We start from the raw sequence: 25,651 nt of genomic DNA, 5'->3' as shown, positions 1-25,651 counted from the left end.
CGATCTGGGGAGACGCGCACGCTCTGACCCCGGGTGGGGGGGGGCACGATCTGGGGACACACGCACACAGTGACCGGGGGGGGGCAGGACCTGGAGGGGCCCGGCCCAGGCACAGCCCGGGGGCAGCGGGCCCGGGTGGGGGGGCTCGGCGCAGGGAGGGGGCACGATGGGCACCTGGGTTCCCGTGTAAGCCAGGGTGCCCTGGGTGTGAGCCCCCCCGCGTCCCCTGCGGGGCTACACACGCGTGTGTGCGTCCCTGCATGGGCATGGGTACACACATATGTGTGTGCACACATGTGTTTGCACGTGTACGTGTGTGCATGGGTACACGTGTGTGCATCTGTGTTTGCACGGGTACACGTGTGTCTGTGTGTGTGCATGGGTACACGTGTGCGTACACATCTATGTGTGCATGGGTGTATGTATGTCTGTGTGTGCGTGGGTACACATCTGTGTGTGCGTCTGTGTACGCATCTGTGTGTGCATGAGTACACACATGCTTGTGCATGCATGGGTTCCCACGTGTGCTTCTGTGCATGCATGGGTACACATGCGTGTGCACATCTGCATGTGTATGGATACACACATGTGCTTGGGTACACATGTATGTGTGCATCTCTGTATGCACGTGTGTGCATGTCTGTGTGCTTGGGTACACACATACATGTGCTTCAGTGCATGAACGTGTGCAGGGGTGCACAGATGTGTGTGCATGGGTACCCACACATGTGTGCACCTCTGTGTGTCCTCACGCCTGCGTGCCCATCCGCATGCGGTGTGCTGCAGGCCGGAGCGTGTCTGTGCACACACAGGTGTGTTCGTGCCTGCGTGTGCGTATGTGTGTGTACGCGGGCGGGTATGTGTACATCCGCCTGTCTGTCTGTCTCCAGCTGTTCTTCCGGCTGCCTCTTCCATGTGTGCGTGCGTGTGTGGTCCTTGTGTCGGGGCGTGCAAGGCGGCCACGTCTGTGCATGGGCATACGTGGGTGGTCCCTGCTGCGGGTGTCAGTAGGTGGGGGGGCAGCCCTACAGGCAGCATGTGTGTGTGTGTCTGGGGACATGTCACCACATTGGCAGCACCCTGGGACCCCCCACCCCTCTCCTCTGGGGGGTGTGGGTGGGGGTCTCAGGCCCCTGATCAAGGCTGTCAGCACCCCCCCCAGGGTACCCAGGTGTCCGGCTGGTGTCCTCATCTGCTAACCCACTGTGTCCCTTCCCGTGCAGACAGAGGGGAACCCAGGCATCTGAGCTCCCCATCTATGGGGTGGGGGTGCAAGGAGGAGCTGCATTCTGCCCACCCCCGCCTCCCCCGCCCCAGCATGGGGGGAGCCCGGGAAGGCCTGGAGCTGGGCTTGGGGGAGGTAGGCACAGGCAAGGCAGGAGGACTCTGCAGCGGAGTGGATGAGGAAGCACGCCCATGAGACCCCCCCACCCATGGGTGCCACTTTCCCCTGGACTGGGGGAGTAAGTGGGGAGCAGGCACAGCACAGGCAGGGCGGATGGACCCCCAAAGCACAGACCCACACTGGGGGTGACCCATTGCCCCAGCTCCCCACTGGGACCCTTGCTGGCCCCCTGCCTGGCAGCCCCCCCCCCGGTGGTTAGAGCATCAGGGTGTCCCCAAACCCCTCCCTGCTCCCCCCGAAGTGCCGCTGGCAGCCTGGCCCCCAGCGTGTCCTTGCTGCAGGGCCTGGGATGGGCTGTTTACCCTCGTGGGTGCTTGGAGGAGCCGAAGGTCACCCGTGCTCCTCCTCAGACTAAACAAGGCACAGTCGGGTGGCTGGGGTCCAGCGGGGGCCCTTGGGTGGGGGCAGGCAAGTATCGCACTGGGTGACGTGTGTGTGTGTCCCCACACACCATGGGGACAGGGCTGGTATGCTGCCAGGACTCAGCACCGGTGGGACAGAGCCTGCTTGGCTTTGGCTGGCTCCCCTCGGCACCTAGGGGTTAGGGTCCCCCTTGTCCCACAAAGAGGGGCAGCCCCCTTCTGCAGCTCCCTGATGGCTGTCCCAGGCTGTCCCCTGAGCACGTGGGGGTTCAGGCTGCACAGGACCTTGTCCCCACAGCTCCCCTGAGTGACAACCACCCAGCCTTGGGGTCCCCTCGCCCATGCCTACCCCCTGCTTGATGGCTTGAATCCCTCCAGGGGTCTTCAGGTGTGTTCCAGCCTGGTTCTAGGTCCCTGTGCCATGTCCCAGCACCATCTCCTTGCCCCAGCTCCATGTCCTGGATCCAGGTCCCCATACCATGTTCCCGCCCTGGGTCCATGTCCCCATACCACCTCCAGGTCCCCATGCCATGACCCAGGCAGGGCCCATAGCTCACAACTGAGCTTAAACGAGGCTCCTGGGCCAGGGTGGGGGGTGGCGGGTGGGGGGGTGGGCGGGTGGGGCTGCTCAGGGCAATTACAGCCTATTAATGCCAGTGGGGCCCTGCCCTGTGTCCCCACCACTGCCTCTGTGACCCCATTTGCCCCCCAAACAGCACATGCCCTCCCAGCCTGGTTCCCAGGGGGGGCTGTGGCACGCAGGGATGGGGAGGGGCTGCTGGTGGTCCCAAGGCTGCTGATGGGGCTCAAAGACCAGCCCCCCGGGACCCCCACCCCTGCCTAAGCTGAGGCATAGGGTGGCAGCCCCCAGCCCCATTTGCCTTGGAGCCAGCTCCTGGCATGAGACCTGGGTGCAGCTCATCGCGTGGATGGGGCCGTGGGTGGCTCCTGCCCGTGTGGGCTGGTGGGGACCCGAGTACCCTCGCCGTGGGGACGGCGACGGGTGGGTGTCCCCACGCTCGACCCCGCGCAGCCCTTGCCCAGCCCCGGGGTTGGGGGTTCGGGGCTAGGGGCAGGGACCGTGCCGGGGCACCCCGCGGTGCCACCCCGGGCAGCCACGCCGCCGGGCCGAGGCCACCAGGTGGCACTGCGAGGCCACGGTGGCCGCCGCTCGCCACCGCCCCCCGCCCCACACCCCCCCCAGGGCCAGCCCTGCGGCTCTTGAGTGTCCCCCCTGGGGCGGCCAGAGCCCGGGAGGGACAACCCCTCTGTCCCCAGATCTGTCCCCAGTCTGTCCCTCCACGGGCATCACCACAGTGGCAACTCCTCTCTCCCCAAATCTCCCCTCCCCATGGATACAGCTGGAGTAAAAAACCCTCCACCCCAAACCTGTCCCCAGATCTGTCCCCCCATGGGCACAGCCAGAGTGACAACCCCTCTGTCCCCAGATCTGTCCCCAGTCTGTCCCTCCATGGGCATTGCCACAGTGGCAACCCCTCTCTCCCCAAATCTGACCACCCCGTGGGTATGGCTGGAGTAAAAAACCCTCCACCCCAAACCTGTCCCCCTATGGGCACAGCCAGAGTGACAGCCCCTCTGTCCCCAGATCTGTCCCTCCATGGCACAGTCAGGGTGACAGCCCTTCTGTCCCCAGATCTGTCCCTCCATGGCAGAGCCATAGTAACAACCCCTCTACCCCCAGATCTGCCCACAGATCTATCACTCCACAGGCAGAACCCAAGTGACAGCCCTGCTGTCCCCAGATCTGTCCCTCCATGGTACAAGCAGAGTGACAACCCCTCTGTCCCCAGATCTGCCCACAGATCTATCACTCCGTGATCCCTCCTGTCCCCAGATCTGTCCCTAGGCAGGCAGAGCTGCTAGTCCCCAAGCCGAGGGGGTGGCAATGGGAGCCAAGTGTGGCAGAAACTGGGGTGTCCCCATGGCTCAGGGCCTCCTGCCACCCCCTGTGACTCATTGTCCCCATGGGGCTGTGAGAGCCACATGTCCTAAGGGGGACGCCGCTCTGACACCCCTGTGTGCCTGTGCCCCAGGGCTGGGCCACCTGTGGGTGCCACTGCCTGGTGTGGGTGATGGGTGCCCAGCATTGGTGGGGGTCCCTGCTGAGGGTGTGGGTCCCCAGTGTGGGTGGGGGTCCTGTCCTTGTGCCCACTGCAGATGCGGGTGTATGTGTGGCTGGTGCACATGGTTCCAGGCCAGGAACCCACAACGGATGTGGGTCCCTGGTGTGGGTGCCCAGGCCCCTGTGTGCGTCCCTAGTGTGGGTGCCCAGCCCTGGTGTGTGTCCCCAGTGTGGGTGCCCAGCACCAGTGTGGGTGCCCAGCTCCGGTGTGTGTCCCCAGTGTGGGTGCATGTCCCCGGTGTGGGTGCCTGGCTCTGGTGTGTGTCCCTGGTGTGGGTGCCCAGCCCTGGTGTGGGTGCCCAGCCCCAGTATGGATGTCCAGTCCCCTATGTGTCCCCAGTGTGTGTTCCCAGCGTGGGTGCCCAGGCCCCTGTGTGTGTCCCCGGTGTGGGTGCCCGGCCCCGGTGTGGGTGCCCGGCCCCAGTGCAGATGCCCAGTCCCCCACGCATGTCCCCGGTGAAGATGCCCGGCCCCGGTGTGGGTGCCCCCTCCTGCTACAGGTCCCTGATACGGATGCCCGGTCCCATACATGTCCCCAGTGCGCGTCCCCGGTCCCCGGTGCGTGTCCCCGGTGAAGATGCCCGGTCCACCACGCGTGTCCCCGGTGCGGATGCCCGGTCCCGGTGCGGGTGCCCGGTGCGGGTGCCCGCGCTGCCGTGCGCGCCGCCGCCGGTGCCCGTGGCTGCCTGGCGCTGGCGGAGCGCTGCCGCCGCCCGGCCCCGCGCCCGCCGCCGCCGCCGCCGCTGCTCCCGGTGCGGCTGCGGGTCCCGCTGCGGCTGCAGCTGCCGGAGGTAGCGGCGCGGGGCGCGGGCGATGCCGGGCGGTGGCGGCCATGGCGGGGCGGGGGGTACCGGCTCCGGGGGGGCGGCGGCGGGACCGTGCACCGGGGGGGGGGCAGGCACCGTGCACCGGGGGGCTGGGGGTTACTATGCGCCGGGGACGGGGGGAACCGTCCACCGGGGGCTGCCGTGCACCAGGGGGGCTGGGGGCGGCCGTGCACGGGGGGTATCGCACACCGGGGGCTGGGGGCTGTTGGGCACGGGGGGAACCGGGCACCGGGGGCCAGGCCTGGACTTACCACCACCAGCCCACCCCCCCCCTCCCCTTACTCCACGAGCAGCCGGGCCTGGGGTGGGGGGGCTGGCACCGTGGCTTGTCCCCACAGCCCGGTCCCGTGGGGGGCGCGGGGGGGTTGGGGTTGGGGTGAGGGTCCCTCCAGTGCAGTGGAGCGCGGGGTCACGGCGGGTGCTGGCTGGGCGCGAGGGTGCACACGCGTGTGGAGGTGTGAGGGTGCGCGTGTACATGCCTGTGGCAGTCCGTGCCTGGGCATCCCCGGGGGGGCTGCGCTGTTGGGGGTCCCTGTGTCTGTCTGTCCATCTGGGTCCCACTGTCTGTCTGTGTCACCAGCTGTGTGTGTGCCCGTGCGTGCGTCTCTGTGTCAGTGTGTCTGTGTGTGCCGGGCCGTATCCGTGCCTCTGTCTGTCTACAGCAGCTGTGCAGCAAAACCTCCCCCTGGCCCCCCACCCACCCCCGTGGGGCTGGGGGCTGCTGTGGGTGGGCGAGGGCGCAGGCTGGGGAGCGGGGGGCCAGGGCGGATGGCCCAGGATCACCCCCAGCCTGATGCCTGCAGTGCAGATCATAAATCAGTGGCGGCTGGAGCGGGCTCCGGGGGGCTGCGGGGCTCCCCAGCACCCAGGCTGCCTGGGCAGGGAGAGATGGGGCTCCCCAGTCTTGCAGGGCCCCTGCCAGCCCCCCAGGGCTGTGAGCAGGGTCACCTGTCCCCCCCGTCCCCCTTGTCCCTGCTGTCACGTTGAAGGCCAGCAGCCGGCTGGGGCTGGCAAGCAGCCCACGCTACCAGGGCTGCGGGCACAGCAGCCTCGCCGCCCGCCAGCTCCACAGGGGTGATGGGGACAGTCCCCCAGCTGCCACCTACCTAGCAGTACCCGGGGTGACCAGTGCTGTGGCCCTGTTTTGCAGGTGACACCCCCCTCATTTGCCACTGGTGATGTGCTGGGTGGTGGGGACATCTGTGGAGCCATCGAGGACGTAGGCTGAGCAGCAGGACACAAAGAGGAAGAGGAGGAGGGGGTGTCCTGGGGACAGCACCGTGGCTGTGTGTCCTCAGCATCATCCACAGCCACCAGCTACCCATAAGCTGATGCAGACCAGGGGGATCCCGGTGGTTTTTTGGAGCCTGAGCCTTGCCAGCACTGTGGGGAGGAGGAGGAAGGGCCAAGGAAGACGTGCTGGGTGATGGATGGCCCCAGCCCAGCCTGGTGGCCCCAGGAGAGCGGGACCAGAAAGCCTGGGGACCTGGCTGGCAGCACCCACCTCTGCAGAGCCCCGCAGTGTTTCCTCTGCTGAGCTCGGGAGCCCACAGCTGGCAGGAGCCGGGAGAAGGATTTGGAAAGGCTCTGGGTGAGCCCCACATCCCTGTGCCAGGACATGGTGCGGGGCTAAGCCACCATCCCCCCAGTATGGCACGGCAGGGCTCAGGGGCCATGCTGGCCTCCAGTGGCCTGGGCTTCCCCCCCCAAAACCTGGCCCGCGTGGTGGTGTGGGAGTGGCTGAACGAGCATGGACGCTGGCGGCCCTACTCGGCCGCTGTCTGCCACCACATCGAGAACGTGCTGAAGGAGGATGCCCGTGGCAGCGTGGTGCTGGGCCAGGTCGATGTCCAGCTGGCACCCTACATCATTGACCTCCAGTCTATGCACCAGTTCCGGCAGGACACAGGTAAGGCGCTGGTGCTGAGCCGGTAACATCTACCGATCCATCCACCCATCCATCCTTCCATCCCTCTACCCATTCACCGTTCCTCCCTCCCTCCCTCCCAGTGTATCTCTACTTACTGGCCTGTCACTTCATTCCTGCATCCATCCATCCATCCATCCATCCATCCATCCATCCATCCACCCATCTGTCCCTCCACCCCAGTGCACACACCCTCCTCTCCATCCATCTGTCCCTCCTGTTCCTTCTGCCCTTCCCTCACCGTGCTGGGCTCTACTCCCCCCATGGACCCATCCCCACTTTCCCCTCTACCATGGACCCCTGCCTTGGAGGGATGTGTCCCAGAGTCCCTCCATCCCCTCTCACCCGCAGTGGGGTGCTGTGGTGGGGGGTGCGTCACTGATCACCTGTCTGCCCCACAAAGCTGCTCCATCTGAGGTCCCCAAGGAACTGGGGAGGCCCCAGTTTGGGCACTGGGAGCTGTGGTGGGTACTGGGCTGGATGCAGCCATGCAGCTGTGGCTGCTAGTACCTGCCTGCCAATGGCACTGTGCTGCGGCACACATCCAGGCCACATGTTCTCAGGGGAAATCAAAGCTGGTCCCATGCCGGCACTGAGCCCAGACCCCATTAAATGTGTCCCCGTTGCAGTGTGACCCATTAAACTGGTGCATGCTGGCTGTGCCACGAGGGACTCACCAGTTCAGGTGCTCTCCTGGCTGTCCCTGCATCCCTGCCTGTCAGGAAGCATGGGCTGCCAAGGGCAGGGTCCGGTCCCAGGCCAGACAGAGCAGGCAGGGGACCTGCCACACACTGAGTGACACCCCCAGCCTCCCCTAGACTTGCCTGGGGACACACAGGGGCCACCTCAGAGAAAGATCCCCGTGGCCGTGCCTCCCCTGCCATCGGTCCCAGTCACCAGCAATAGTGAATGACCCTGTGTGCAGATGTGGCTCCTGTGATGGGCTGGGGACTGAGATAGGGACCAAGCCAGGGACCTGCCACCCTGCCTCTGCCATCATGCCTGGCTCCAAATTGGTCTCCAGCTGGTCACAGACTTGGCAAGCGGCATCTTGGCACCTGCAGCCCTGAGTCAGCGAGACCCAGTAGGGTTGTGCCAGTGGCCATGCTGACTCAGGGCTGTGGGTGCCACAGAACAGCCTGGTTGTCCCCATGACAGCTCCTGGCAGCTTTGGCCAGGATCCGTTCAATGACAGCACCTGGCATTGCATTTCATGGCCATGGTCCAGGTGCTCCTGCGGAACACCTGCCCGTGGTGGGTTTGGGGGTGACATGTCTTTGCCAGGAGCAAAATGGCTCTTCCTGGGATGTCCCTGGGCACCATGGTCCCTGTGCCAGCAGTTTGGGGGCAGGGATGCTGAGAGAAGGACCTCACCATCCCCAGGGATGTCACAGGAGATGTGGCCATTGCTTTGGCTCCATCCTATAGATCATCCTCGACATGGTCGTCTCCATGTGCCCCATCCCTGTATCCACCTCCATGCATCATCTCTGCCCTTGGATGAGGCCTGGGGACAGCTGGGTTTGGAGGCTGTCACATATCTTTGGAGTCCTGTGGTGCTTGGGGACAGGAGGGTCCTTCAGGTTGGGGGCATTCGTGGTGCCCACTGTAGCATGGGGACACAGGGAGGGTGGGCATGAGGTGGGGGGTGAGGGGGTGCTTGGTCTGCGCTGTGCCTAGGGAGGGAGAAGCCCAAGCCAAAATGACGACAGTGTGAAACAAGGTGACCCTGTTCCAAGCAGCGGGGACGTGTGTCCCCTCCCGGTGGCCCTGGGGATGCTGGCTCAGCCCTGTGGCTCTGGCACAGCTGGTGGCGGCGTCAGGGGCTGTAGGACTGGGGGCAGTTCGTGGCCCTTGGGGACCCAGAGCTGTGTGTGCCCACATGCATGGGCTGGGTGTCCTCCTCTCATCCTCCTCTGCTCTGCTCTGCGGCAGCGGGATGCGGGAAGTGGATGTGAGCGGGCAGCGGGATGTGGATGTGAGCGGGCAGTGGGATGCGGGATGCAGATGCAAGGACCAGTGGGATGTGGGATGCAGATGCAAGGACCGGTGGGTGCAGGACATGGATGTGAGCGGGATGCAGGATGTGGGCATGAGTGGGCAGCAGGATGGGGGATGTGGACACAAGGAAGCAAGCACAGATGTTAACACAAGTGGGATGCAGGGCATAGACGTGAGCGGGAGGTGTATGTGAGTGGGCAGTGGGATGTGGATGGGAGCTGGCAGTGGGATTTGGGATGGGGGCAGGAGCGGGCAGCAGGAATGAGCGGTTCTGCATAGGCTGCTGGAGCAGGGTGAGAAGCCTCCCTGCCTCCCTCCCGTGGGGCCCTCGGCAGAGCTGCCTCAGCACGAGCTGGCAGCTGGGGCCAGGCTCTGCTGCCTGATGCAGCTGATGATTAATGACCATTAATTAGCGTCGTTAATCGGGCTGGGCAAACGGTGCTGGCAAGGGGATAGAAAAGCACCAATGCACCGTGCCGCTGGGGGACTGCTGGGGCTGCGGCTCAAGGAAGGGGCTACGATGCTTCCCCCACACCATGGCGCTTCAGAGGCAGCTGTAGCATGCAACTCGGTCACAAACAAGCAGTGAGGGGACAGGATTTGGCCGTGCATGGGGGACAACGCCTTGCTCCTGTGACTGCCAGTGCTGGCCAGAGCAACAGCAGCTGTCAGGAAACCCCTCCTGACTGGGAAATGCTCCCTGCACCCCAGGGATGGTGAGGGGACCCTGGCCAGGGAGGGTGGGGATGGGCCTGGACCAGAGGGATGGAAAAAGGTGCTGGGGCCTGAGCAGCATCGCCCTTCCCATGGTGGCCAGGGCTGTGATCCTGACCGCTGGCAGCCCAGCCGGCTCTGCTGATGGAGGGTTGTTGAGCCTCACGAGTCTCCGGGGAAGGCGCAGCCCTGCAGACGCGCTGATCGATCCATCGCACGGCGTGGCTGCCGTGGCTTGGCGGCGGGGAGGCAAGTTCTGCCTGTTGGAGTGTGGTGGCCATCACCCCTCCTGCACCCTGGGGTGCCTTGTGGAGGGCAGGTCTGGCTGCTTGTACACCAAGGTGCCTCTGCACCCCCATCCCTGCAGGGTGCCGGGCTGGGAACTGGACGCACGCGTGCAGTCATGGGTCCCTCTGCTGGCACCCCTGGGTGCTGGAGCCCTGTGGGTGCTCACCCCACCCTGTCTCCCCAGGGACCATGCGCCCTGTACGGAGGAACTTCTACGACCCGTCCTCAGCCCCAGGGAAGGGCATCGTGTGGGAGTGGGAGAACGACAACAGCTCCTGGACGCCCTACGACATGGACATCTGCATCACCATCCAGAACGCCTATGAGAAGCAGCACCCCTGGCTGGACCTCTCCTCCCTGGGCTTCTGCTACCTCATCTACTTCAGCAGCATGTCCCAAATGAACCGGCAAACCCAACGCAAGCGCCGGCTCCGGCGTCGTATGGACCTGGCGTATCCCCTCACCATGGGCTCCATCCCCAAGTCGCAGTCGTGGCCAGTGGGCGCCAGCACGGGGACACCCTGCTCCTGCCCACAGTGCCTGCTGGTCAACAGCACCCGCGCCGCCTCCAACGCCATCCTGGCTTCCCAGCGCCGCAAGCTCTACCCGGGTGCTGTCCGTCAGAGCAGCACCTTTGCTGGGGCAGCTCTGTGGCCAGCAGGGACAGGGACGGCAGCGGTGGCAGGTGGCACGGCCAAGGGTGAGGGGCTGCGGGTGCCCAGTGGGGCGTTTGCCCCCAGCCAGAGTGTGCCCAGCGGGACGCCGCTGCCCGGGCTCAACAACCTCAACCGGCCTGGCACGCAGCGGGGGGCTGGACTCAGTGCCCGTGCCACTGTCCCCCCGGGGTAAGCTGGCTGGGGGCGAGTGGCCTGGGGAAGGGGGTGGCTGTGGTGTCACCGAGCTGCGTGGATGCCCGGTGAGGCAGGTGCAGGGATGGGCATGCGGAGCAGGGGGAAAGGGGAGGTGGAGGTGCCTTGTCCCCTGATGTCACCTTGCACAAGCAGCCCCAGCCTTTCTGGCACTGTGTCACCTGCAGCCCTAGGCTCCCCACCCTGGGGACATGGTGGCAGGAGGGACAGCCCCAGCAGCTGGCTTGTCCTAGATGGTCCCCTGGATCCCTGCCTCTGCAGAGGGGCTGTGGTGATCCGTGCAGTGTGCATGCCATGCTGTGCTGTGCCATGCCATAACATGCTGTGCCATGCCAGCTGGAGGAGATGGAGTGCCTGGTCCTAGGGGTCATCAGTCCCTGCTGGCCACTGTGGGGTGTATGGCCTTGGCTGGTGGCCCAGTGCCACCAGGCAGGTCTCTGGGGAGGACACAGTCACGGGGAGCTCAGCCCCACTATCCCTTACATGGATAGGTATAACTTGCCAGGGAGATGTGGGTGGGCAAGCAGACCCCTAGTGGGGTGTCCCAGTGGGTGTCCCTGCCCCAGCACCCCCATGCCCATGGCTGTACCCCTTGGTGGGTCATCCTGGTGACCCCTTGGGGCTCTCGACACCAGGCTGTCACCAGCTGAGGGGCAGGCAGGGCAAGCAGGAGCAGCCATGGCCCTCCATCCCACCTGCCAAGCAGGCTGTGATGGCACGGCTGGCAGCCTGCCGGTGTGGGAATGCCCCAGTGCCACTCACTTGGGTGGGAACCAGCCCGGATTCCCCCTCCAAAGTGTCTGGTCAGAGCCCCCCCAGAAGGGAGCAAGCACCACAGTCTGCTGCAAGCTGTCCCGGGGGATGAGGAGAGAGCCTGTCCCATCCCTCCCAGCTCCCTGCCATGGGGGCAGGATCTGGCCCTGGGGTGGGGATGTGGGGGCAGGCAGAGTGGCCCCAGCTGGGGCTGGGAGGTGGGGGGTGGGGGGGAAGGCAGGTTCACTGAGCCCCCGGCAGGTCCTGTCACGTTTCCTTCCCCTGTTGACGTGATGCTTTCGCTTCCGTGCCAGGCACGGGGCCAAGCAGTCCCAGTCCCCATCCCCATCACTGCACCCATCCCAGCACGTAGGTCCCATCCACGCATCCCCATGGACAGGTAGGAGGGAGCCAGGAAGACTCTGGCTGGGGGTTGGGCCCTCCACCACTGCTCCGGCCTTGGCTGTAGGTACAGGCAGCTTCAGGAATGGGAGGCCCCAGCTTGTGTGGTGCTGAGCACTGCCGAACTCATCACCATGAGGGTTGTGTGCGTGGAGGGCTTTCGGGATCAGGGAGGGGGATGACACTGCTGGGGGAGGGGGGGGCTTCTGTCCAGGCTGCTGAGCTGGGGCAGACCCCTGGGGCAGGAGAGCACTCGGGTGCTATGCAGTGCTCCTCTGCTGGGCTTTCTTGCTTGTCCTTCATCCCAGTGCGTGCCCCATTCCTTCCTTCTTCCCTTCCTTCCTTCCTTCCACCCATCCACCCATCATACACTTCCCCAGCCACACATCTGTCTGTCCATCCATTTATCCATCTCTCTGCCCCTCTCTACCTCCCTCCCTCTGTCCATCCCTCCCTTCCTTCCTCCCTCCCTCTGTCCATCCCTCCATCCATCCACCGCACCCGCGGGCACAGCCACATCCATACACACACACCAGCACACAGCCCCCCAGCTCCTACCCACGCCTGGCTGCACCCTGCCAGCTGCACCCCCAGCCTTGCACACATGGGTGCCCACTTGGTGCTGTGCACACACGGGTGCACACCCAGCCACAGGTGCACACATGGGTGCACACACAGGATGTGCCCTGGGTCAGCGGGGGTGAGCAGGCAGGCAGGCACCGTCATCGCCTCGGGGGTCTTGGGGCTGGCAGCCCTTGAAGGGTGGGGGTCCCCTTGGGGCATGGGAGTGATGGCCAGGGTGATGGGTGAGCAGGTGAGGTGCAGGTCCCTACCGGGGATGTGGGACATGGGGCATCACCATCGGGACATCTTGAGGAGGCACCCACCCTGGGACAAGAAGGACGTGATGTGCCCAGTGCCATTGGGTCCCCAGGGGTGGACAACTGGACACTAGGTGACAGCCCCATGAGATGGGACAGCAACCCCCCAGGGCTGGCAAGGGGACACCCTGTCCTATGTCCCATGGGGAGGACGGTGCCCTGGAGACATGCCATGTGTGGAGGGGACAGTGACAGCCCTGACAACCTGGCTGACCCCCTTCCCCTCCCCTCTCCATGCAGGGTGCCAGCCCTCCCGGTCAAGAACCTGAATGGCACTGGCCCTGTCCATCCCGCCCTCGCAGGTAAGGGTGGTCCAGCCACTGGCCGGCTGTCACTGCAGGGTGACATCGTGAGGCTGGGGAGCAGAAGGGGCAGGGCACAGGGCTGAGGCATGGCTATGGCGGTGGGAAGGACGGGCGGACATCTGATGTACGGACAGACAGCACCTCTCCCCCCATGCAGGGATGACAGGCATCCTCATGTGTGCTGCTGGGCTGCCCGTCTGCCTGACCCGTGCTCCTAAGCCCATCCTGCACCCACCGCCCGTCAGCAAGAGTGACATCAAACCTGTGCCCGGTGTCAATGGCATCTGCAGGAAAACTAAAAAGAAGCATCTCAAAAAGAGTAAGGAGCCACCAGCGTCCCTGTGTGTCCCTGGCCATGCCAGCCCCCTGCGGAGGAGAAACTGAGGCATGGGTGCTGCTGCTGCCCACAGGGGTGGGACCCTCAAGGGGTTTGCCCAAGGGTTTTGGGGTGATGCCCATGGGTCCTCCATGCCACATGCTAGCACCCCCTCCTCATGCTGTCCCCATCCTGGTGGCAGGGATGGCAGGGGGTTCAGGGCACAGCGGGCAGGCTCTGATGGCATCTTCCCCTCTGCCCATGGCAGGCAAGACCCCTGAGGACGTGGTGCGCCGCTACATCCAGAAGGTGAAGAACCCCCCGGACGAGGTGAGTGGGCATCCCTGGGCACTGCAGCTTGGGCATGCACTCGCCCCGGGGCCACTGGAGGTTTGCGGAGCTTTGGCATGGGGAGAGGCATGGGCAGGGGATGGGCAGACCCTGTGATGGGCAGGGAGCTGCGGGTGATGTCCCCATCCCACCTGGACACTGATGCCTGTCGACCTGTGCCTGGCAGGACTGCACTATCTGCATGGAGCGGCTGGTCACCTCCTCCGGCTATGAGGGCGTCCTCAGCCACAGGGGCATCAAGCCGGAGCTGGTGGGCAAGCTGGGCAAGTGTGGGCACATGTACCACCTCCTCTGCCTCCTGGCCATGTACAACAATGGCAACAAGGTGAGCCGTGATCCCCCTGGGAGGGACATTGGCGGGGACACCCTCCCCACGGTCACCCATCCCTGTGGGTGGGTGCTGTGGTGTAGGTGCCATCCCTGATGCTCACCTGGGTGCCCGCGCAGGATGGCAGCCTGCAGTGTCCCACCTGCAAGGCCATTTACGGGGAGAAGACGGGCACACAGCCCCCCGGGAAGATGGAGTTTCACCTCATCCCCCACTCCCTCCCGGGTTACACTGACTCCAAAACCATCCGGATTGTCTATGACATCCCCACCGGCATTCAGGTGAGGAACATGCACTCGCCACCCCTGGGACCCCTGCTGGGCTGGGTGCCCACACCCTGTGCCACCTGCTCACACCATTGTCGTCCCCCCCCCAGGGCCCAGAGCACCCCAATCCTGGCAAGAAGTTCACAGCACGTGGCTTCCCACGGCACTGCTACCTGCCGGACAACGAGAAGGGCAGGAAGGTGAGAATCCCGGATGGCACCGGGGTGGGATGCGGTAGGAAGAGACAGGATGGGATGGAAAGAGATGGGATGGGATAGAATGGGAAGGGATAGACTGGGATGGGGTGGGAAAAGAAGGGATGGGATGGGGTGGGAAGAGAAAGGATGAGGTGGGAAGAGAAAGGATGGGGTGGGAAGAGATGGGATGGGATAAAATGGGAAAGGATGGGATGGCAAGGAACAGAGAGGATGAGGGTGGCACCACGGAGGGCTGGGGTGTGCCACAGTGAGGGCACTGTGCAGGCATCATGCTGGGGCTGAATCCTGCGCCCTGGGGTGCTGGGGGCCGTGCCGGGCGGGAGGAGGGCTAAGGGTGCAAGGTGGGTGAGCGATGGCCATGCCTGCCCATGCAGGTGCTGAAGCTGCTGATCGTGGCGTGGGACCGGCGGCTCATCTTCACCATCGGCACCTCCAACACCACGGGGGAGTCGGACACGGTGGTATGGAACGAGATCCACCATAAGACCGAGTTTGGGTCCAACCTGACAGGCCACGGCTACCCCGACCCCAACTACCTGGACAACGTCCTGGCCGAACTGCTGGCCCAGGGTGTCTCTGAAGCCACCCTGAAGGACTGAGGCAAGGGTGAGGGGCTCCCCACCATCCCCTCACCCCCATGTCCCACCTGTGCCACTGCCGCCTGCACCGCTTCGCTGCTGATGCTGCAGCCCTGCTGGGTGGGCTCATCCCCCATCCTGGGCCACCCGGTGCCACGTGTCCCTGTGTCCCCCCCTGTCCTGGTTCGCCCCGCTCTTGTGGCGTTAGCATCATGGGCTGGTGCTTGTCTTTTTCCACCCGTGGCCTCTTTGCGCGTCAGCCGCCCGTGCCACCCGTGCCACCCGCCGCTGCCCCACAGAGCCGCGTCCAGCTGGTGCCATGTGTACATCTCTGTGTTACCAAATACACCCTGCGCCGGGCCAGTGTCCCCTTTGTGCCCCCACTTGGGTCCCTGCACCTCCCTCCTGGGGTGCTGGGTGGCATTGCTGCAGGATCAATCCTGCAGTGGGGTGTTGGTGAGGGTGGTTTCAGTCTCCCGATTGCTGCCGTTCAAGTGGTGGGTGCTAGGGGGGGTGTTGGGGCCCAGGGGGGGCTCGGGGGTGGCCCTGGGGTTCCATTGCGACGAGCAAAGATGTCGTGGGCGATGTCCAGGTCCCGCAGCACCGCCTGCAGCTGCCCTGTGATGGGCCCACCTGCGACCCCCAGCAGGGTCAGCACTGTGCCCAGCAGCCCCCCTGCATTCCCCCTCAGCATCCACCCCAGCACCCCCCTGGCATCCATCCCCAGCACCCACCTGTGGTACCTGCTTGCCAGCCACCCACCCCCCAGCAACCCCCCCAGCACCCACACCTGACAGTCACTCCCCGATCACCCCACTATGTCCCACCCTGTTCCCCCAGGCCTCCCCATCCCACCCGTCCCCCCATCCTGGCCCATCCCACTGCCCCCCACCCATGTGCCCCCCCAGTGCCCCACGGACGCAGGCAGGCAACACTGTGTGTATGCGTGCGTGTGTGGGGGGTGTGCATGGGGGTGGTGGGTGTGTGGGGCTGGGGGGTGTTCATGGGGGGTGTGGGTGTACAGGGGGGTGTGTGGCGGATGCTGGGGTGTACTCCAGGGGTGCTGCATGCGCCTGTGTGCATGCCACTGTATGTGGGGGGGTGCGGGTGTACCCACGCATGCACCTGTCTGTGCACCAGTGTGCACCCGTGGGTGCATATCCAAGTGTGGGCCACGTTCAGGAGCGTGGGCATCAGCCGGACCTATGTCCCTGTGTCCAGGTGTCCCTGTGTCCATGTGTCCCTATGGCTGTGTGGCCCTGTGGCCCTGTGGCCCTTATGGCTGTGTGTCCCTGTGTCCAGGTGTCCCTGTGGCCCTGTGTCCATGTGTCCCTTATGGCTGTGTGTCCCTGTGTCCAGGTGTCCCTGTGTCCATGTGTCCCTATGGCTGTGTGTCCCTGTGTCCAGGTGTCCCTGTGGCCCTGTGTCCATGTGTCCCTTATGGCTGTGTGTCCCTGTGTCCAGGTGTCCCTGTGTCCCTGTGTCCATGTGTCCCTTACGGCTGTGTGTCCCTGTGTCCAGGTGGCCCTGTGGCCCTGTGTCTATGTGTCCCTTATGGCTGTGTGTCCCTGTGGCCATGTGTCCGGGTGTCCCTGTGACTGGGTGTCCCTGTGGCCTCGTGTCCGTGGCCATGTGTATTTGCTGTCCCCTGGTGGAGGGAGCCAGCGGAGAGCACTGTCTGTGGGTAGGTGATGTGTGTGGGGATGTACAAGCGTGTACATGCGTGTGCAAGCGTGTGCAAGCACGTACATCGCCGTGTGCACATGCGGGTGTATATGTGTGTGCATTCATGAGCGAGTGTGTGCAACTGCATGCAGGTGTGTGCACGCATCTGCATGCGTGTGCAAGCGTGCACCAGTGTGTGCTTGCGTGTGCCCATGTGTGCCAGCCGCCCACCCAGGGACCACCCCCGACAGTACCCTGGGGTGCAGGGTCTCCATCACCCCCCTCAGCAGGGCTGCCCATACCTGCCTGCCCTGAGCAGGGGGGCTCGGACACTGCGCTGCCCTCGGGACCCTCAGCCCCTGCCGCCCTGCAGGAGAGTGACCCTCAGCACGCTCCCACCCTGCCCGCCAGCACCCAGGGGCCTGGGACCCCCGTGCCGTGGGCCAGCCCCCCTCGCCTCACCGCAGCCGGGCCCCCGCCTGCCGGAGGTGCCTGTAGAGGGTCTGCGCTGCTGCCGTGGGGTCCAGGGGGTCACTCCACTCGCTCAGCACCACGGTGCTGTGGGTCCGGCTGCACCCTGGCGCTGCCAAAGACAGCCACAGTGGGGGTACCAGGGGACCCCCACACCCCCTTTCCAGGGGACCCCCTGCCCCGGGCTGCCCACCAGCCTTACCGGTGCAGGTAGGCTGCAGGCAGCAGGTCCAGCGGCCAGCACGGAATGTGCCCGGGTGGCAGGTGGGCAGCATGGCCTCGTTGGTGCTGCTGGCCTGCCGCACTGCCCAGAGCCACTGCCACAGCTCCTGGGCGCTCTGCGGGGACAGGGAGGGAGGGTGGCACCCTGCTGGCACCCATGGGCACCCTGTGCTGGGCACTGCCAGTGGGAGGAGGAGGGTGGAGGTGGGCATAGGTGATGCTAACGGGGTCCTGGGTAGGGGTGGGCATCGGGGATGGTGGTGGGCACCAGGACCAGGTGACGGGGAGTGACATTTTGATGGCAAAGCTGCACAGGTAGGATCTGGTGGGGAGGTGGCACCGTGGGAGCCAGGGTACCCCAGTGACCCCAGTGCTAATAGAGCTGGTACCTCAGAGACTTCAGTACAGATATGGCTGGATACCCCACTGATCCCAATATACCAGAGCTGGTACCTCCATGACCCCAGTACAGTCAGGTTAGGCTACCCCCATTTCCCCAGTATAGCCAGGGCCCCGATAACCCCTGGACATCAGTACAGTCAGGGCTGGGTACCCCAGTGTTCCCAGTACAGCTCGTGCCTGAGCATAGATGGATTTGGGACCAGGACCATTTCCATTGTCCCCATGGCTGCCAGGGAGGGGGCTCCCAGGGTGGGGGGGCACCCACCTTGCACTGGATATAGGTGGTGTGGAGCTGCCCAGCAGCATCCTGCGCCACGATCTGCATGACGTGAGGGTGCTGGAAGGTGCTCTCATCCACCAGCTCCACCGCCCGCATCTGTGGCACAGGGATGGAGCAACGCACCTGGGGACCCCAAAACACCATGTCTCACTGCACCCACATGTTGTCCCCCTGGGGCACCCCAGACAGGGTGGGGGTCGCAGGCACCCACCTGCCACTTGGGGGACTTGGAGTAGGTCAGGGCCTCGGTGCTGAGCCAGAAGTACCTCTTCTTGAAGGCGAAGTGGGGCAGCAGGGTGACCCCCCCCGCCGTGCGGGTGTGCAGGTACCCCTCTTTGATGGTGGCCGAGGGACGGAAAAGTGCTGGTGGCACTGGCCCCTCACCCACTGTGGCCGTGGCACAGCCAGACAGGGAAGCAGCAGCATCACCCCAAGTGCCACCACCTCCCCCAGCCGGAGGATGCCCATCCCCAGCCATCCTGGCAGCATCCACATGGCAGTGAGTGCATCCCCCTCCCCGGGGATGCTCCCAGGATGTGGGGGACAGCAGCGATGATGCCATCCCCTGGTGTCAGGTGCTGGCATAGCTGGACCCAGCACCAGTAGTGGCCCCCGTGTCCCCACTCACCCTCGGTGCTCTCCACTGTGACCAGGCTGTCCAGGAAGGCTTTGACACGGGTGACACCGGGCAGCAGGATGGCATGCAGCGGGGCCATCCATGGCTCCTTGCCCTGCCCCAGCTGCAGCCCCAGGTTGCCAATGCTCTGCAGCGCCTGACCCGTGCAGGGAAGAGCTCACAGTGCTGTACCCCCCTGGCATGGAAGGCTGCTCCCCTGAACCCCTCCGGCTGCTCCCCTGAACCCCGTGGGCTTGGGAATTGGGGAGGAAAGTGGAAAAGTGGAGCAGCTGGTGGGTGATGGGGCATAACTGCTGCCCCAGGTTGGCTCCTGTGCTGTGCCCGGCAGGTGGTGGCATGGCCTGGTGATGGGCAGGACTGGCCTCAAGCAGCATGGGAAGGAGCCAGCCTGTGGCATGTGGCATGGTGACAGGAGTGGCTCTACCCTTTTTGGGGTCCCCATCATTCCTTGTGGTCCCCATCCATCTCCTGGGTTCTTGTCTCGTCTCTGGAGTCTCCATCCTTCTCCTGGGTCCCCATCCCTCCCTGGGCTCCCCCGCCCTCCTTGAGTTCCTCATTCCCCCCCAGGGTCCCCACCCCTTCTCAAGGTCCCCGTCCCTCCATGGTGCCCCCATTCTTCCCCAGGTCCCCATCCCTCCCTGGGATCCCTGTCCCTCTCCAGGTTCCCTGCACCTTGGCAAGCAGTAGGAGCGTGCGGCCAGTGCGAGGGTCTGCGTGCTGCTCCCGGAGGCTGAAGAGCTTTGGGGTGAGGACAGCAGGAGCAAAGAAGCGGAGGAAGAGAAACCCACTGATGGAGAAGTACTGCACCTCCTGGCCGGGGACAAGGACAGCTCAGGGTGGTGGTCCCAGCAGCGTGCAGACCCCCAGTGCTGGCCCTGCCGCATGCCCCACCTCATGCTGTGCCAAGGGGAACCGCTCCTCCACGCGCCTGCGGAGCTGCTTGAAGGCCACCCTCATGAGGAGGGGACATTTCTCCACCGAGCCCACAATGGCATCAACGATGTCCCCCAGGTAGCCCTTCAGCAGCTCCAGGCTGCTCTCTCGCACCTGCACCTCCGAAAGGGACCCCTTGAGTGAGATCCTCCTGCAGGGATACCACCAGGTCAGGGGCCACCCAATACCCAGGAATGGGCCACCCTTGTTGGCCAAAAGCCATCAAGATGACCCACAGGTTCAACAGCAATAGGTGACCCCCTCCTGCAGGGGACATGGGGATGGAGATGGCTTGGATGTGCCAGGTGCCATGTCCCCCCAAGCCACCCCCCCGCACTCACCTGCTGCGGCTCAGGTCCATCTTGCCAGGGTCCAGCTCCACATACTTCTTCTCCTCAAAGATACGGTTCACCACAGGCTTCAGGACCTCGTGCAGGTAGGGCAGCCCCACCACCTGCAAGGGATGGAAGTCACCATTTGCATCTCTAGACTGTTCATAGATTCCCTGCTGGGATACAACCCAGCTCTGTGCCCTGGTGCCATCACAGGGGGATGCAGCAGGGACCTAGCCGGTGTCCCCTCCCCTGCTCACCTTCATGAACTGCTCCATGGACTTGGAGGCCAGTGAGTTGGAGCGGAAGAGGGTGTTGGGGTCCGCTGGAAGAGCACAGAGTCCATGGAGAGGTGGGCACGGGGTGATGCCCCAGCTGTCCCTGGTGCATCCAACCCTGGGGACATGTGGCACCTGTCCTGCCTCCCCCTTGGTGGCCCCACTTTTCTCCCCATGGGGGCCTGGAGGGACCCTGGCAGCCCAGTTTCCTGGCTGAGGGATGCAGGTGGTGCCCCTGGCCCTGGCACTTACTAGTCCTGGCCAGCTCACGGGTGGTGAGATAGTCCAGGAGGGGCACAGCCAGCCCCTGCCCCAAGAAGATCTTCACCAGCTTGGTAGCCACATCCTGGCGGCTCTCCCCTGAGGTCACCTCCTCCAGGATGGTCAGGGCTGTGCTGGCAGGGTGCTGTAGGGAAGGCAGGGTGGGCATGGTGAGGCCCCCGCACCTGGGTGATCCTCAGCCAGCCCTGCGTGTCGCCCCATCCCGCAGCACCCACCTGGCCAGGGCAGAGGATGGGCTCAGTGAGGAGTTGGATGAGGGGCTGGTAGTAGTGGGGGGGCAGGACCCTGTCCTCCACCAGCCGCACCGCCAGCCGTAGGGTGCCCAGCTGCTGCCTACAATGACATGGGGGGGGCTCAGCCGGATCCAGCACCCTGGCTCCGTCCCAGCCGGAATGGAGGAACCACCCTGGGGAGCTGCTCATGCACTCACCTGTGGTCCTCAGTGGTGCTGGGGAAGGGCAGGAGCTGGAACCAGCCTTTGGTGGGGCCTGTGCAGATGGTGTCCAAGGGGAACTCGACCTGGGGGGCAGGAGGCAGGGTCTGAGCACAGGGGAGGCATGCACCAGCACCCTCCTTGGGGGAGAGCCCAGGACACGCAGTGGGTCTGGATGTGGCACTGCCCCAGGCTCAGTGGGTGCACATGCCCCTGCCCCCACCACTGTGGGTCGTGACCCATAGTCACCTGGACCCCAAGCACGGGGAGGTAATAGGGGTGCAGAGGTGCCTCCAGGACCCTGCCCCACACCAGTGTGCCCCGAGGTCCTCACCTGTCCCAAGAAGTCATTCTTGCCCACGATGTCCCAGTCCCACACCTCCACGCTCAGCACAGCTTCCCCTGGCTCACCCTCTGCCAGCTCGAACTCGAGTACCTCGTCCCAGTGTGGGAAACGGGTTTTCTTAATCACCTGCTGGGAACAGGGACCAGTGACCATGGGGGACGAGGTGCCCAAGCCTCTGGGTCCCAGCACCCAGCACGCCTCTGGGTCTCAGCACCCAGCACCCTGACTCACGGCTGTCTCCAATGTATGCCCACAGCACGACACGCGGGCAAAGGGGTCCGAGGTGCCCGAGAGGTCCCGGGGGGCCAGGTCCCTGTGGGGAGGTGGGGGTCAGCAAGGGTGCAGTGGGCAGGGGGCCCATCTCCGCCAGCATGGTCCCTGCACCCCCAAGCCCCCCTTCTCCCCCAGCTCACCTGGGCACACTGGCCACCCTTGGGGCAGCCAGCAGATGCCAGGGGGCTGCTGCTGAGAGTGGGTCCCCATTCCTCAGCACTCCTGCCCCAAACCCTTTCCTCCTGTGGTCCCTGGGAGCCAAATGGCACAGCGGGAGGGGGCTCTGCTGTCCCTCCTGGCTGTCCCCATGGCCATCCTGTTTCCTTGGTATCTGCTTCAGTTGCCATGGCAGCGGGATGCTGCCTCTGCTGCCTGCTCCACTGCCAGCAGCCTGCCGTCTGGCGTGTGTGTGGGCACATGTGCACACACATGCAGACACACATGCACACACATCAGGGTGAAGCAGCGGGGCAGCCTGGGGGGGTGCCTCAGTTTCCCCCGGTTTTGAAGCCAAAGGGGAGAAACCTGGTGCCAGAGTGGGCTGGTCTGATGGAGACTGACACCAGGTAGCCCATGGCCCTCTGGGCCACCCAGCTCTGCCCCTTGTCCCCCTGGGCAGTGTCCAAGGCAGTGCATCCCCCACTGAGACCCCATGGCATCATCACAGGCGGGTTGGCAACATTGATGTCCCCAAACAGGACACAGCAAGGGCCCTTCCTGGTGCCAAGAAGGGAGGACGAGCCCTGTGCCACCCTTGTGCCCATCCCCTCCCCTCCTCCCACTGCCCAGACCCCATCAAGCAAAAATAAGACCCCAGTGTTGTTGCACCCTCATTGTGCCCCACCAGTCCCCCTACCTGGCCTCAATGAGGTGGCAGCGCAGCACCCGTGGGTGGCCCTGCTCAGGGACCTGCAGCTCCAGGTGGATCTCACCCTGCACCTCCTCGTCAGGGTCCACGGGCACCAGGCTGAGCCAGCTGTCAATGCCTGCCAAGGGGAATAAGGTGGGTGCCCCGTGATGCCAGAACCGACCCCACTGCCTTCCACCCAGCCCCACTCTCTGCCCCCCACTCACCCCGCGGCTCAGCTGAGATCTGCTGGCGGCTGAGCGAGACCTTGCCGATAACATCATCCTGCCTGCGAGGGCAGAGGCGCAGCATGCATTGAGGCCACCAGTGCCACCCCTCCGGGGGCTCACTGGTGCCCACCCACACCCCCATTTGTCCCCCCTACCCAATGGTGTCTTCATCCAGCACGTAGACAGTGAGGCTGTGGAAGCCACGGGGCAGGTGCAGGGTGTATTCCTCGCCCCAAAAAGGGTTCAGGTTCTTCCACACCGTGGCCGTCCTGCCAGTGATGGGAGAGGTGGTTGCACCCATGGGGACAGCACCCGTCCCTATGCATCCCCTCGCTGGGGTGGCATGGTGTCCCCCATACCTGGCTACCACCTCGTTGTCCACCTTGACCACGCAGTAGGGGTCGCTGGAGCCGGACCTGGGCAGGGGATGTGGGTTCAAGGGGTCAGTGCCCAACCTAGGCATCCCACCCATCCCTGGGGGCTGCTGCTGGGGGGGCTCAGGGGGCCCAGTCCCAGCATCACTTCAAACCCCACTAGTGAAGCACCGACTCAGGGGGTGAGATGAGTCTCAGCCCATCCCCACAGCTGACACCTGGATAGGGGACAATACCTTTTCCCCGTGCTCCTTGAGCTGGGGGACCTGTTGTGGGCCACCATGAGCCGTTGCCCTTTGTTCCCATGCCCCCCACCCATGGGTACCTCTGTCTCTCCAGCAGCACAGCTGAGGCAGAGTTTCTGTGGCAGCTCATAATGTCAGGGTGACACCCAGCTGGCCCAGGGCCCATCCTGGGCTTAACCCCTTCTGTGTGGGAGGATGGGATGGAGGGGACAAGGGTGGGATCCACCTGCTGCCTGCAAAGCCCCTTCCCCACTCGTTTATGGCAGCTGGACCAGTACCGAGGGGTGCCAGCCCCAGGGCGGCAGCATGGCCGGGGCGATGCTGGAACCCCAAATCCCCAGCTGCTGGAGGCAGGGGATGGTACGAGGTGCTTCAGTAAGAAGCCAGATCCCAAGTGGAGCAAGGGAGGTGACTCCAGCCTCCGTGCCAGCCATGGGCTGGGGGACAGGAAGGTGTCGGCTGCGGCTGGTGGGCACAGCAGGCGATGTGGCACGCTGGCTAAGGAATGGCTTTGTTAGTCCCCAGGGCTATCTCAGCGCCAGCCAGCAGAGCAAAGCCCATGGCCCGGCTGGTCTGGCAGGGACGGGCAGGCAAACCTTGGCACCACGCTGTGGGTCTGACAGCACCCAACCCCTCCAGAGCCCGGCCACGAGTGAGTCACCCTGAGCAGGGATGGCCCCAAGCTGGGTTTGGGGGGCTGGGAATGGTGCTGGGCACCTCATCCTTGTGCTGGTGGGTCTGGATCACCCTGCTGTGCCCAGACCCCCCGAGTAGGGCACCCAGCACAGGGTCATGACCCCTTACTGGGTGAGGAAACTGAGGCAAGGAGGCCCCGCTGCCCACAGCTGCTCCCGGCTGCCCTGCCCTGGGAGCGGCCAGTGGTGCCAGGCTGGCACATCCGGAGGAGCCCTTGGCTGCCAGCTCTGCTGAGGCATAGCCATGGGGCAGGAGCAGGCAGAGGGTCTCCTGCCCCCTCGTCTTCTCAGCACCCCCCCTCTCCCAAAGAGCACGGATGGCCAACAGGTTTGTGGGGGTGCAGGGGGCAGTGTCCCCCCAGTCCTACGCCTAGCCCTGGGGGGATACCCTGTGCCCACCCTGCTGGGGGGCAGCAAAGGGATGCTCAAGTGGTTGGGGGGCTCATACACCTCTGGTGGGGAAGGGGAAGGGGAAAGCTGAGGGGGCTGGCAGTCCCCTGCCACCCACAGACCCCCCCTTTGGAGCCATGGGTCCCTGCTAGCATGGGTGCAACCAGGGACCCCCAAAACTGTACCGAGAGCAGAGCACCCAGAGCTCCCAGCACGCCCCCGCCACATCTCCCAGGGTCAGGGGCTGGGGGAAACTGGGGGACCGAGACCCCCCCCGAGCCACTCACACGTCCTTGGCAGGCAGGTCCTTCCCCTCCACCACCCGGCAGTGCAGTAAGGTGGTTTTGGCCATGCTGGCGAACTTCGGACGGGCACCTAGGAGTCCATGGGGGGCCACAACGGGTGCCCCCGGGGTGCCCTGAGCTCCCCCCGCCGCCGGTGGGGCTGCCAGCACCGGCCTCCTCCTCCTCCTCCGCTGCTTCTCGTTGTCGCTTCTTCCTTTTTCCTCTTCTCGGTTGTTTTTCTTGCTGCTTCGCTCCCCACCTGCGCCGGAGCAGCGGGCGAGAGCAAGTGAGCCGGAGCGCGCAGGGATGCGGCGGTGGGCGAGCTCGGGTGGGCTGGCCTTGTGCCCACCGGCCCACCGGCACCGTGCTGGCAGCCACAGGTTGCCACTCACCGGGAACTGACTGTGGGGGTCCCCCCGTGTACCAAGAACTGCCAGCGTGGGCAAAGCCCCCCCCCCCCCACTAGCGATGGGGAAACTGAGGCACAGGACCATTGCAGGCTGTTGGCTCCGGGGGGGGGTGGGGTGGGGTTCGGGGGGCAGCTTCTGTCCTATCATGCTGAGTGGCACAAGAAACTGTCCCCAGGCTGGGGGGCTCTGCCTGTACCCCAAAGCGGCGGTGGGTGCCATGGGGAGCCTGGGGTGAGATTTGGCCTTGGGGTGGGCAGAGGTGAAGGAAGCAGCCTGCCTGGGGGGCTGCTGGCACAGTGGTGCCCAAGACCCCCACGGGACCTTGCCCCCACCTGGGGTGCCTCTGGGTGAGCTGGATCAGGGAGACTCCAGCAGATCCCAGGGTGCCTGCAGGTGCAGCACTGCAACGCCCCCCCAGTTCCCCCCGCCCCCCGGCTTCTCTGCACTGGGACCCTGAGCCAGGGGGGGACAGAGGGGGATGCGGTCCCCCCGGTCCCCACTGCACTGCTGGTGTGCAGCCCTCCCACTGCCAGGCATAGCAGGAGGCACTGGGGGGGCTGGAGGGTTGGTGAATTGGGGGGGTGCGGGGGTGGGCTGGCCAGATGTCTCCTGCAGTGACTCACGGGAGGGATTGCCAGGGTGGGCGTCACCGAGTGGGTGCAGGGTCCTTGGGGTGCTGCTGCCGGGG

General features: G+C 65.0%; 2 protein-coding genes across 2 annotated transcripts; one reads left to right on the top strand and one right to left on the bottom strand.

The window, feature by feature from the left end:
- The first annotated feature begins 4,609 nt into the window (after window positions 1-4,609).
- Window positions 4,610-15,302, top strand: DTX1 (deltex E3 ubiquitin ligase 1). The gene is made up of 10 exons (XM_055797739.1): window positions 4,610-4,701; window positions 5,888-6,646; window positions 9,852-10,512; window positions 12,813-12,874; window positions 13,035-13,196; window positions 13,462-13,523; window positions 13,711-13,869; window positions 13,992-14,153; window positions 14,249-14,338; window positions 14,731-15,302. Exons 2-10 carry the CDS (start codon window positions 6,388-6,390, stop codon window positions 14,953-14,955), a joined length of 1,842 nt encoding a protein of 613 aa, XP_055653714.1. The 5' UTR covers window positions 4,610-4,701; window positions 5,888-6,387; the 3' UTR covers window positions 14,956-15,302.
- On the bottom strand, window positions 15,252-25,061 carry RASAL1 (RAS protein activator like 1). Its single transcript, XM_055797738.1, has 21 exons — window positions 24,557-25,061; window positions 22,925-22,981; window positions 22,721-22,834; window positions 22,563-22,624; window positions 22,345-22,474; window positions 21,447-21,528; window positions 21,204-21,341; window positions 20,867-20,955; window positions 20,652-20,769; window positions 20,407-20,560; window positions 20,137-20,201; window positions 19,886-19,998; window positions 19,503-19,695; window positions 19,284-19,421; window positions 18,603-18,747; window positions 18,186-18,361; window positions 17,960-18,097; window positions 17,273-17,408; window positions 17,062-17,182; window positions 16,902-16,966; window positions 15,252-15,567 (listed from the first exon to the last, which is right to left on the bottom strand). The coding sequence occupies exons 1-21, from the start codon at window positions 25,045-25,047 to the stop codon at window positions 15,425-15,427; spliced, it is 2,868 nt and encodes a 955-aa protein (XP_055653713.1). The 5' UTR covers window positions 25,048-25,061; the 3' UTR covers window positions 15,252-15,424.
- Window positions 25,062-25,651: the final 590 nt, after the last annotated feature.

This window comes from Falco peregrinus, chromosome 2 (assembly GCF_023634155.1).
Source record: "Falco peregrinus isolate bFalPer1 chromosome 2, bFalPer1.pri, whole genome shotgun sequence".
Classification (NCBI taxonomy): Eukaryota; Metazoa; Chordata; class Aves; order Falconiformes; family Falconidae; genus Falco; species Falco peregrinus.
The sequence above is the reverse complement of the archived record's forward strand: the minus strand, read 5'-3'. Positions and strand labels throughout refer to the sequence as shown.

Excerpts from the sequence above, each read along its gene's own strand:
- DTX1 (XM_055797739.1), top strand. The coding sequence starts at position 6,388 with ATGGCACGGCAGGGCTCAGGGGCCATGCTGGCCTCCAGTGGCCTGGGC. Across the intron at positions 13,524-13,710 it reads TGAAGAACCCCCCGGACGAG|GACTGCACTATCTGCATGGA; the intron begins GTGAGTGGGCAT and ends TGTGCCTGGCAG. Across the intron at positions 13,870-13,991 it reads TGTACAACAATGGCAACAAG|GATGGCAGCCTGCAGTGTCC; the intron begins GTGAGCCGTGAT and ends GTGCCCGCGCAG.
- RASAL1 (XM_055797738.1), bottom strand. The coding sequence starts at position 25,047 with ATGGTCCTGTGCCTCAGTTTCCCCATCGCTAGTGGGGGGGGGGGGGCT. Across the intron at positions 19,999-20,136 it reads CCATGGAGCAGTTCATGAAG|GTGGTGGGGCTGCCCTACCT; the intron begins GTGAGCAGGGGA and ends CATCCCTTGCAG. Across the intron at positions 19,696-19,885 it reads ATGGACCTGAGCCGCAGCAG|GAGGATCTCACTCAAGGGGT; the intron begins GTGAGTGCGGGG and ends GTATCCCTGCAG.